General features: G+C 37.5%; 1 protein-coding gene across 1 annotated transcript in view; it reads right to left on the bottom strand.

Moving 5' to 3' along the window:
- Positions 1-13,338, bottom strand: part of LOC126088487 (flotillin-1) — a 176,294-nt gene that overhangs the window by 120,933 nt on the left and 42,023 nt on the right. The window contains exons 3-5 of the mRNA XM_049906630.1: positions 7,660-7,750; positions 2,788-2,931; positions 2,091-2,210 (exon numbers count right to left, since the gene is read on the bottom strand). Coding sequence (XP_049762587.1) covers positions 2,091-2,210; positions 2,788-2,931; positions 7,660-7,750 — 355 coding nt within the window. The remainder of the gene's footprint in view (positions 1-2,090; positions 2,211-2,787; positions 2,932-7,659; positions 7,751-13,338) is intronic.

Here is a 13,338-nt window from a genome sequence, read left to right as displayed (position 1 = left end):
ATAGCTAAGATTGGCAATGAGCATAAACTTTTCGGAGTGGCACAAAGTTAGTCAACTTCCACCAATCACAAAGGGCCCAAGTAAATGTGTGTGACTAGTAATTTCTTATTGTCACACAACCAACAAAATGTGTGATCATGGAAGACAAGCTGATCTTCTGTGAGTGCCAGAGTAAGACAACATAGGTAAACAGGTGTTTGAAAAAACCATCAGCAATAAATCTTTAGGCTCACTTTCCACAGTCAAATATGCAGTGCCTTAAATGAAATGATCACATAAATTTAGTTGTTACAGAGGAAGATTCCCTCCTCACAGTAAATGAAATTAATCTTAAAAAGTGTAATGCATTCCTCTTCCTTTGAATTTTGCTCAACAAAATCCACAGAAAAGAAAGAAAATGTTTTGAAATGAATGGCATGATCCTTCATGAGTTTTCCTGGTCAGATGGAGTGTGTCATAGGTACACTCCACAAACACAATAATCAGAATGATAAAATTTAGAAAAATATGCTCATACAGAACCTTACAGGCAGTTATGTGTATATACACATTGCTCATGAACCAAGTACAGGGTGTGACTACTACCATTAGTAGACTACAAACCACAGCCACTATATAGTCCTAGATAGTGTAAATTCTCAGATACTCTTAATATAACTCTAGAAGCCAGTAAGTTTAAATGTGAAGACATTCAAAGCCTGTCCTTAAAGTCACCCAGGAAAAGATGCTTTGCCAATTCATGGCCAAACTTAACTGAAATGCTTAAACTTCTAAGTGACTATATAGGAATCTAAGATGAATATTGGATACCTGCACAGTCCAAGATACATTTGCTGGCCTTAAAGTTCTGGTGTCAATCTTTTCCTATTCTATTCCTTTACATTTCAGAAATGTGTTGTGTTTTCATTGAAGCTTCCATTTCTAACTCTTATTTGCATGCTAAAATTACTGTATTTTCCCTGTTTACACACTGTCTTTATTACAACTTACAATTTTGATCTATTTGTTTGGGCAGTTTCTAAATTGTTCCTTGTGCTTCTAGTGTGAGAAATATTACCATTAAGCTCACCAGAAATCCAAGTTTCTCCCACTTGATCAAATGTCATGCAGTGTACTGGAGGAATCTTATGAACTAGCACTAAATAAGAAACAAAATCAAAATACATGTTCCCATGGTCCAAATATTAGTAAGACTGATACTGAGACTCAATGTATAAGGAATTAGGGACGAAAAGGCTGTCACTTTGGTTCCTCACTCTGAATGCTCATCATCATGTTGTGGACAAAAGTAATGCCTTTCCAGTTCTTGGTTCCCACTCTGCATGCAAATACTACTGGCTACATCAGCAAAAGCCAATGAGCACAGCAATCAAGGATAGTAGTACTAAGCAGCCTGACGCAGCCATCTCAACATACAGAATTTACATTTCTGACATGACAAAGGAGACTGTACTTCAAATTTGAGTAAAAACTGTAATCCATCGTCAGTAATGCATTGAGAAAATGTTACATCTTTCATTGCCCACATTTCATGGAGCTTTATCAATCTACACAAACCACTTTAAAACATGTAAATGTAAGATATGCTACTGAAACACACACAATGCAGAATGGCAAGAGTACAATGTCCATCAATGCTTATTCACAAATGCTGAATTTTAAGAAATAAATAATCTAAAAAAACTGCCCAAACGCTACAAATGTGCTTATAGAGACATTAATCAGCTTCTTGTAAATGCTGCTACTCATGCCATGGTACACCATTTATGAGAACAATTCACCAAGGAGATATGTAACATACCTTTGCCCCCTTGAAGCATAAGACAAAGCCAACAAATTATAATCAAAACAAAATGGTAGGTATCTAAACTACTTCATAGTGCTTAAACTTGAATTGTATCAGGTCAGTATTTAATGCTCTCCAAACACATATGCTATTCACTTACAGCTATCAAGAAACCATGCATTAAGTTCACTGTAACAAAATTTGGCTATGTATCTAGTATATTGACCATTTATGGGGACAACTTAATTGAATGACTAAACAAGACAGACTTACAGGTTATGGAGAATAAATTAAGAGCACTCACCTCTTCATCTCTTATGTCTTTCAGAGTATATGATACAACAGTAATTCCCATGTTCACAAGATCTGATGAGGCAACTTCAAAAACTTGTTTGCTAAACTTCTTCCTATCTTTGTATATTTCCTGAGGAAAAAAAGGTGGCATTTACATACCAAATCTGTATATATCTTTCATATTGGCCAGAGGCCATGTTCATGCTACAGTGTGAAAAGTTGGTTGTAAAAATCAATATAAACAGTAAAATACTGATTTAGCAGTCAAAAATAAAACTGAAATAAATCTAATAAATGTTAAAATGAAAAACTATTCTCAGTGCTGAAGCCACAACAAATTATTTAAAACACAAGTGGTTTTAAGATATTTCTAACCAGCTATTGTCAATAGCTTTCAAACTCGTTCTTTCAAACTCCACAATATTTCAACTCAGTTTCACGAGTATTGCTTGTTATATGCACATTCAATTTGCATATTGCTGGGTCTTCTTATAAAAGTCAAATTTATCATTTGACAAAAGTGAGCAGATATTCTGTCAAGGAGCACTGGAGTTTCAGAGAGATGATCTGACAAAATGCCCAAGTGCGATCTTAGCACCAATGACAGTGCCACTGTGCAATCACCATTTGTGACGCTCTGTCTGTCCAATGCTTGAACTTGAATAGTACACAAAAATATATTAAAAAACCTTGAAATTGTTACTTACCTCAACAGTCATACTTCCCATAATAGCTCTCTGGTGACCTTCCAGTGTGACCAATGCAATGTGCTGAATTTCATGTTCTGGCTTACCAAGAAATTGTTCACAGGCAGCAAGTAGCATTTCTTCATTCTGGCCTTGTATTTTAACCTTTTAGGGAAACACAATGAAGATCAGAGTTTAACATGTAACATCACCCAAATGTTATAATTAAAGAAATATATCCATCAAATAAGAAATGCCTGAAAAATTATAACTAGAAAATATGACAAATTTTACATGGCAATAGTAATGAAAGATCTTCCTGTGAAATGAGTCAAGAACTTCAGCCAACACAATGTGAATACATTTGTCTCAAGACTAAATGAAGCATCCTGGTCTTTCAGCAACCGGTACTCAGTAAACACAAACTACAATGCTTTTGTATTAGAATTCATGAGTGTTTTCAATGAATGCTTCCCCTTCACAACAGCATGTGACAAAAACTGTAAAAAGAACTCGTGAATAACTGAAGGCATCAGGATCTCTAGTATTAGAAAGAGGAAACTGCACATGCAAGCAAAGAACAATCATGATGCAGAGTTTGTCAGCTATGTAAACAAATACAGAAGAATATTTGGTAGAGTAGTTAAACACGAAAAACAAATGCCAAACAGTAAATACGATGCCAGAAATAAATCAAAAGCTTTATAGCAAATTGTCAGGAATGAAAAAGGTGCAGAAAAAACAAGAAGTCTTAATCATAAATTAGAAACAGATGGGGAAATATTGCAAAGTATTCAACAGGTATTTCATAAATTCTAACAAAGACGTACCTCAAAAATAGGAAACAGAGGGTAGTAAAACAATGCAAGGGTAGTAATACAACGCACGGGTGAGAAAACTTGCTCTAGTTGGAAGGAAATACAAGCAGTTGTACCCCAGACGTCCATATTAGGCCCACTACTATTTCTATATTATATAAATGACATACCACGTAAGGTAACTTCAGAAGCTATTCTGTAGGCAGATGACTCAACAGCAGTAGTCTGCTGTAAGAACACTGAAGAATTAGCACAGAAAACAAAACATACTCATCAAGAACTAGAAAACTGGATAAATAATAATGCTATGAAACTAAACTTAACAAAAAGACAAATTGTACACTTCAGGACCAAACAAACTGTTGAATACATAACACAGTTAAGTTTTGAAGGCAGAGGACTGATAACTGCAGAATCTGTCAAATTTCTGCGAGTGACCATAAACAAAAACTTGTCATGGACTGATCATGTGGGTTGCTTACTGAAGCAGTTAAATAGTTTTGTTTACGCAATGAGGGTTCTGAATAAAGTAACTGACTTAGCTGTTAGGAAAATTGTGTATCATGCATATTTTCTATCAGTTGTAAGATATAGCATAATTTTTCGGGTAGTTGAAAAAGGAAGCCTCCTCAGAGTGTTCAAGCTACAGAAAAAAATTATCAGAGCTATGAATGGGCCAAACAATAGACAATCATGCTTGACTTACTGACAATTCCTTCCATGTTTATATATGAAACACTTCTCTTTGAGTTAAAAAACCCATGTCTTTTTGAGGGAAATTCATTTACACATGCTTATGAAACAAGGCACAAACAAGATTACATTTTACCTTACCAAGGACTAACATTATTTGAAAATACTCCATATTACATGGCTTTGAAGCTTAGCAATAAAATCCATTCAAAGTTGAAAGACTGCAAGCTAGAATCCACTGGTGCAAACACTGAAAAATATTTAAAAAGCAAATACTACTACAGTGTGGATAATTTCATAAATGAGGAAGACAAGTAGGAAATAATGCATTTGTTTTGTTTTCCTGTTTTCTCTACATTACGTTCTATGTGTATGCTTATTTCCCTTTTAATGGAGTTATATGTTCTTTTTATATGTGTCCATACTTATAAACTATGTATCGTGTGAACTATGTATCTATCTATCTAGTTGTAAACATATATACTACTATTATGAAAGTTTGTGGTCTTTGAAGTATGTCCATATTTATAAACTACAGAAACAAACATGAAAAATACAAGAATGATTTCAAACCACTGTGGAAATTTTAAGAAAAAGGAAGAAATCTAACATTTAATTACTTTTTATGTCGTAATGTGCTTATTGGAGCATCCATATGCTTTACTTTAATGTATCTTGTTTTAGGTATACTTAGGTAGGCATAGAATTATTCAGTGACGAGTCACCAGTGTTTCAATCAAATGATTGTAGTTAACATGTCAGGTCATGTGACAATAAAGATTCTATTCTATTCTATTCTATTCTATTCCTTCAGGTTCCTTCCATCACCTTTTTAAAGCAAGAGAACAGAAAAAGTCATGTGCATAATGTGTCTACTGTTGCTTAAAAGCAAGGAACGAAACTGCTTAACATGAGATAAAACTTGGATTCTTCAACACATGATTCCAAGCCATGCTGCTTTCAATATGATCAGACAATGTTGCAGAATAGCAAAACAGAGTTTGAGACTTTTATAGAAGAGACTGACCATTATCTTTCAACACTAGAAAGAATATAAAAACCACTTAGGAGGCCAATTAATATGTGATCAATAGTAATGATTCTTCACACATTTATCAACAAACTTTGCAAGTCTAATTTGCATAAGCCAGTGTCAGATAATATTTTCACAGAGCTTTGCTTATGACAACAATGAAGGATCAGAAATGATAGAAGAAGAAACCTGACACTCCATTGCCATCCAATTTCTACCTTACTTGCCTTCTAAGGAGACAAAATGACACATATCTTTTGAGCTGCTTCTTGCACATTTAGATATCATCCTTATCACAGTTTCACATATTGTGGTACATGGACTTTCATCTATACCTTAAGAGATAATGCTCATATTCCACTCTTGATTATATTTTGCTTCACACATCACAGATACTGGTACTTAATTCACAATTATTATTAATAATTATAACAGTTTGGCAGTAGCATACACAATAATTTTACAATCTCTGTTTCTTACAACAAGTAGAAAAAAAGTTAATTAAGTTTACATGAGAAGTCAGCTGGGGATATGCAAACTTTCACAAATATTTTGTTTAATATTCACTAATTAAAAAATTACTTTTATTATAAATGAATGTATTCCAAATCTAGTCTCATCTTATTATGGAATGAAAAAATAATATCAATATAATCGAAATACAGGTCAATCAAAAATGAAAGTTGAAAATTAACTTTAACAATATTACATAGTGATAAAGAGCAATTATTTAACAACTTCTGAAACATCATAAATGAAGCAAAGTTAGACCCATATATTAAAAACTATAGTTGAATGTCTTTTACTAAAGAGAGTAATAGGAAATACAAAGAATAGAGAGAAATATGGATGAGAATAACCTTTCTAGGCTTAATATATGGAGAGATTAAAAACAAATAAAAAATTAAGAATTGTTCACTGCAGTATTTTGGAGCAACTTTTTTCCTTCCCTCTAGCACTTCTATATCACACACTGTCTTTTCCTATTTTATATATTTACTTTCCTGGCAGAAAAAAGCTACATATTCAGACACATTTTAATTTAAAGGCTTGTCCTTGCTCCTGCTTGTTCTCATTTTGGTAACTGGCAAATTAAATGCTCTCTTTTACTTCAAATCTTTGAGCATATTAAAATTTGGGTTTTACAACATACTTTATTATTTTAATGTTTAACTTTACTGAACAGATTTAATGAGAAATCAAACGGTGGAACATCCAGAACAGAAGAAATAACAACAATATTATGAAAACAATAGATTGTAGGGCTTATTCTGAAGTAGAAAACATGCACTCATTCACAAGCAACTAAATAACTCACATAATCAATCAATCTCTCTCTCTCTCTCTCTCTCTCTCTCTCTCTCTCTCTCTCTCACACACACACACACACACACACACACACACACACACACACACAATTACTACTCTTGATCATGTGTTTGTGAGTTGTGCTTGTGTGAATGTGTGTGTGTTTTCTACTTTGGAAGAAGGCCTTTTGCCTGACAGCTTAAAAATGGCAGTTTTTTCATTGTGGCTGTCTGCCACTCAATGTCTCTTCTCTACGGTGAGTAACATCTATCCATTTCATAATATTGTTACATAATGTACTGTTTTACTTTTAAAAAAAGTCAGTATTCTCTAACTCCTTGGGAAAAAGTACAAAATTTAAAACTATACAAGAAATGGAAGTTTTGAAATGAAATCGAGTTATAAAGAAGGTCTTCAGTAATGGACTGCTGGGGTTGAAATATACCACATTAAATGAATAATGAAGAATAAGACTGCTAAAAGGGAAAAAATCAGTGCTGCTATAAGGTCAATATTTCCTACATATGGTTATCCAAAACAGTGCTTCCTACTGGTCTAATTATGCAATGGTACAAAAAAATGCACATCTTACACAAAATGAAATTGCAGTTTAAAAGTTTTGTTTTGGAATTCTCTATTCATAGCATTATTGCTAACTAATTCACAAGACAAATGAGACAAATTCAAAAATTTATGAAGTAATGACCATATTAACAGACTACACTATAACTACATTGCTGTACTTGTTTGTCTGCTCTTTAAGCATATGCAAACTCACAGCTCTTTTCATACAACACTGAAATAAAGATGATCACAAATTCAAGCTCCACCAAATAAAATCCAAGGCAACATTACATTCTATATAACTTGAGTACAATCAAATAACTATGCTCTTCCACAACAGACCAATGAAAGTGCTTTCAAATGCAAGCAAGCAAAGCTGCACAAACAGTAATTGTATGGCCTTTACTTCAATCCAACACACTGAGAAATGAGTCTCTAACTTTTAACATATTATAGAAATATATAACATGTTCTCACCTGTGCTATACCGGTAACAGAAATGGGCACGCCCTGGCTGGTGTAGACAGTGGGACTTTCAACTTGAAGTGTCATTGTATTCAATGAAATCCTAAGCATAAAAAAATATTCTGAAAACCTATTTTTTCTAGAGATGATTATTAGTTTTAGTGCTAAATAAATTACAGAATTAACTGGTGCACATCACAGGCACAAATTTAACAGCAGAGTAATTGAACCTTCCTGGCAGATTAAAATAGTGTGTCAGACTGAAACTCAAACTTGGGACATTTCCTTTTCATGGGAACATGCTCTACTGGCTAAGCTGCCCAAGCATAACTCTCAACATGTCCTCACAGTTTTACTCATCTTCTACCTTCAAAACTACACAGAAGCTCTCTCATGAAATTTGCAAAACTAGCACTCCAAGAAGAAAGGATATTGTGGATACATGGCTTAGCCACAGCCTGAGGGATGTTTCCAGAACAAAATTTTCACTGTGCAGCAGAGTGTGTGTTGATATAAAACTTCCTGGCAGATTATAACTGAGTGCCTGACCAAGACAAACAAGGATTTTTGCATTTTGTGGTCAAGTGCTCTACTGACTGAGCTACCCTTCCTTCCAGGAGTGCGAGTTTGCAAGTTTCACAGGAGAACTTCTGTGAAGTTTGGAACATAGGAGATGAGGTACTGGTGGAAGTAAAGCTGTGTGGATGGGTCGTGCTTGGATAGCTCAGTCAGTAGAGCACTCGCCCATAAAAAGTAAAGCTCCCGAGTTCAACTCCCGGTCTGGCACACGGTTTTAATTTGCCAGGAAGTGTCATATCAGTGCGCATTCTGCTGCAGAGTGAAAATTTCCTTCTGGGAACAGAGTAGCTGCTGTATAAACAAACGCAATTCCTTACATATAGCTCAGAGTACTTTATTCTGTAAGAATATTGCACATTAATTTCTACAGTACATTGAATTGTGGCACTGGCCAGGAGGACATCAGATCTAACAAGGCCAGTTATAGCTTCGGTAGTGTGTTTTGTGCTACAAACAAATTTTTTAATGCAGATGTGATTCACCACACACACGAATGTATAGGCACTATTATTACATACATGCAGAAGAAATAGAGCATGAATTTAAATTTATATGTGTTGCAGCCAGACAGTAAAGTGCCATCTACTGAATAAACTGTCTACCCCCTCTTGTCAACCATATTAAACAACAAGCAATTTGAGCAACATGAATAGAACTAAGGTGAACCTGACCATATGGTAACACTTAACAGTGCAATGCATTGAACAATAGAACATCAGTGCTTAATAACAACATCAAAGCATGCAGGTACTTAAAAACAATGAGGGATGAAGTTGGTAAACACTGCATGTAAGGATAAGGAATGGCAGCAACAGCTTACCTACTGCATGAGTTAGAAAGAAGGGTATCAGGATCTGGGAAAATAGAATGTAACAATATACGGAAAGTGTTAATCAACCACACCCAAACACTATTTGGTTATAGTTTGATAAAACTATATGTAGAGTTTATATGGTGTCAAGAAGAGGAGTAAAGAAGCGTCATATGACACCAGAGCACAGACGCATGTCTAAATGATAAGATGATGATGATGATGATGATGATGATGATGATGACAATGGCAATTATGAAAATGATTATGATACAGCTGTATTTGTTTCAGCAGACAACACCCAGGTTTTTACCACCAGTAATCTTTCATGTGGCGTGCGGCTTGAAGGAAAAATATGCATTAAAAGCATTAAGGCAATGATTGAGCATTTAAATATAAAATGTAATCAGCACATAACCAGGAATTCTTGCTGAATGCTCAGTGGTTCAAACCTCATATTATGCTGTGATTTAAGTGGTGTTATTTCTTTATCTAGTTTCAATTTCATATTAAAAAGTAACTTTAAATTATATATTTTGATTTTTTACAACCATAATTCATAAAACAAACACATCATATGCTGAGGGAAGCATTTTTATTCTATCTTTACTCTTTAAACAATGCAAATATTAGATAAGAATGACATTAACTTTTTTCAAAAGCTGCAAGACATCATAACAGAAACCACATTACATACACATACTTTGTTCTTTCGTTGCTTGTAACAGAATTTTTAATCATTTGTGGTACATTGTTTAAGAAGTTAGACTGACAGAAAGAGAGGTTAGCGTGTAAGCACAACAATCCATGGTTGATCAGCTTTTATTACATTTTTACTCAAACATTTTAGTCATCACACAATATCAACTGTCTCAGTAAGTAAATATACTGCAAATTATCAGAAAATGCAAACAGGAATTACTTAATATAATGTACATACAGTGATGAGCCAGAAATCACGATTACTGCCTGCTGAAACTGAATGTTGCTTGTTGGGGTTGCCGGCACATGATGTGGTAAGGAAAGTATATAAATAAAGCAGACCCAAATGAGGAATCATAGTCTAGGTAGGTTGTTTGGTTTAAAAGGGGGAAGGGGGGGGGGGGGGGGGACCAAACTGCGAGGTCATCGGTCGCTTGTTCCCAGTAGAACAATTACCCAAGGGAAAGAAGAAAACAAAGACAATGTATGGCACAACAACAGGAGTAAGGGAGAATCGGAAGAATGACAGAAGGACAACAAACACTACAATGGACAAAACAGGACAAGAAAACCACAGAGTGACACAAGAAACTGGGAGAAGAAACTAAAAACAAGGAAGCAGATTACCATGGCTGGCTGACCATGAGAATAAAAAATGAGAAGCCAGCAACTCTGCAACACATTAAAACCTCCACCCTAAAAGTTCTAGGATGAAGGACACAGAAGTACAAAAGACAAAAAGACACGTGCTAAAGTTCAGATCAAATGATAAAAGTCACCCTCATCAATAAAACGTAAAACTAAAGCTGATGTTGAGGAATTGTCACCCAACACCGAAGGTAGGGTGCTGGAAAAGTTAAAAGTCTGCAGCAGAGTGGCTAAAAGTGGGCAGTCTAGCAAAAGGTGGACGACTGTCATTTCGGAACCACAGCAACACTGAGGTGGGTCCTCGTGACAGAGGAGGTAACCATGTGTGAGCCACTTATGGCCAATGCGGAAGCGACAAAGTACAGTTGATTCCCTGTGAGGAGCCTGCAGGGAAGACTTTCACACATTCGCAGTCTCCTTAATGACACGCAGTTTGTTTTGCATACTGTTATGCCACTCCGTCTCCCAAAGCTAAAAAACCTTATGGTGTAAGACAGAATGCAGATCAGGTTCAGAGATGCCCATCTCCAGGAGCGGTTTCCGCATAGCCTGTTTGGCCAGCCTATTGGCAAGTTCGTTGCCTGGGATTCCGGGGTCCACACAAACACAATTGAATGACTGGACCATTCCAGGGCATAGATGGGCTCCTGTATGTTCGCTACCAAAGGATGGTGAGGGTAGCACTGGTCGATAGCTTGTAAGCTGCTCAGGGAGTCAGAACAGGGAAGAAACAACTCACCAGAACAGGAACGGATGTACTGAAGTGCACGAGATATGGCCACAAGCTCTGCAGTGAATACACTGCAGCCAGAAGACAAGAAATGCTGTTCAGTACATTACCATCAGCCATCGAGCCATTGGTGTAAACAATTTCAGAGCCCCAGAACGTGTCAAGAATTGAGAGGAAGTGGCAACGGAGAGTGGCGGAGTTAATGGAGTCCTTAGAGCCATGCAAAAGGTCTAGATGAAGCTTTGGCCAAGGGGTACACCATGTAGGTGTATGTGAATGGACCTCAAGTAGAGGTGGTAAAGGGAAGGACTCCAATTCGGAGAGAAGGGATCACACACGAAATGCAATCGTGAGCCCTGACCTGGGCCGCCGATGTAGGAGACGAATTACCGTGGGTGGGAAAAGGAGACAGTCATTCAGATGCTCAGGAGAACTACAAATGTGTGCAACATAACTGGTGAGTAGTTGAGCACGTAGTATCCGCAATGGCGGGACCCAGCCTCCACCAGAGCATTGATCACCGGACTCATTCTTAAAGCTCCCATCGCTAGGTAAACACCACAGTGGTGCACTGGGTTGAGTAAACACAACACTGAGGCTGCTGCCGAACAGTAAACCAGGCTCCCATAGTCAAGGCGGGATTGAACAAGGGCTCTGTAGAGCTGCAGCAGCGTGGAGCAATCTGCACCCCGGTTGGTGTTGCTCAGGCAGTGGAGAGCATTGAGATGCTGCCAGCACTCCTGCTAAGCTGACGAAGGTGAGGTAGCCAAGTCAATCACGTGTCGAAAACCAGTCTTAAGAATCAATATGTATCCACTAAAGTGACTGGATCATCATTAAGATAAAGTTCAGGTTCCGGATGAACAGTACAACACCAACAGAAGTGCATGGCACATGGCTTCGCAGCTGAAAACTGGAAGTCGTGGGCTACAGCCTATGACTGCAGCTCGTGAATGGCTCCCTAATAGGTGCTGCTCAGCAACACCAGTACTGGAGGAGCAATACAAAATGCAGAAGTCATCCGCATACAGAGAAGGGGAGACCGATGGCCCTACAGCTGCTGCTAGGCCGTTAATGGCCACTAAAAATAGAGATACAATACGGAGTCCTACAGAATGCCATTCTCCTGAATACAGGGGGAACTATGGCAGGCACCAACTTGGACTAGGAAAGTACAGAGTGACAGGAAGTTTCGGATAAAAATCGGGAGCTGGCCCCAGAGACCCCATTCATACAATGTGGCAAGGATACGATGACGCCAGGTCGTGTTGTATGCTTTATGCAAGTCAAAAAAGACGGCAACCAGGTGTTGGTGTCTGGAAAAGGCTGTTCAGATGGCAGACTCAAGGGACACAAGATACAAGATTATCAGTGGTAGAGCGATCCTGGATGAAGCTGCCCTGACATTGAGATGTTTATATTTTCGCACCTCCGTGTTGCATATGTTTTCAGTGAAATGCCCAGTCGATGCGCTGTTGTTTTCACGTCAATTCTACCAACATTGAGAGTTGTTTAGTTCTTGGGGTTTTGTAAAATTCCTGGATTCATGTCTCGTCACTGTGCAGCCTATGAAAAGGATTGCGGAAGACTCCCAAATAAATTCCCAAGTACAGTGCAGTTTTAATACCAATATATTTCCAGGACTCTGGTGTCCGAGCCTGGTGAACTGTACCGGTTACATCACATGTACCCAAAGTTGACATCAAACGACACAGAGTTCACAACAATCAACAAACGAGTGAGCCTACAATACATTTGCTCGCAACCCTAGCCAAAAAACGAGTGCCCCAAGGCTTCACTTCACTTCGCACATGGCTGAGGGATGGACCCTCTTCAGTGAACGAAGTTCTAGCGCTTTATGCGCTTCTCCTTCTTAAATGGTGTGGTGGTGAAAGGGGTTACATGGTGGGTGTTTTTTGGTCTTGACTTTTGTGCTGTGTTTTTTTTTTTTTTTTTTTTACAAAAGTAGAAAGGATAGTTAGAGTGATAGTGGAAGAAGTGGGAAAACGAATGGCCCAATTGACTGGCCGTGGATTACTACTAAGTTACAGATTAAAGGAGAGGAGGAGGAATAGTGAGAGATGGTGAAAGCGAAAGGCCATTGTCCTGGCCTCTTCTTCTTCTTCATAGCGGCGTCTTGATGGTGGTGGTAGTCGGTCTTGATGTGGCGGGTTGGGGGGGTCGGGGAAAGAGAAAGAAGTCAGAGAGCGACAGATGGAGA

Source organism: Schistocerca cancellata, chromosome 1 (assembly GCF_023864275.1).
Source record: "Schistocerca cancellata isolate TAMUIC-IGC-003103 chromosome 1, iqSchCanc2.1, whole genome shotgun sequence".
NCBI lineage: Eukaryota > Metazoa > Arthropoda > Insecta > Orthoptera > Acrididae > Schistocerca > Schistocerca cancellata.
This window is presented reverse-complemented; position numbering and strand designations above follow the sequence as displayed.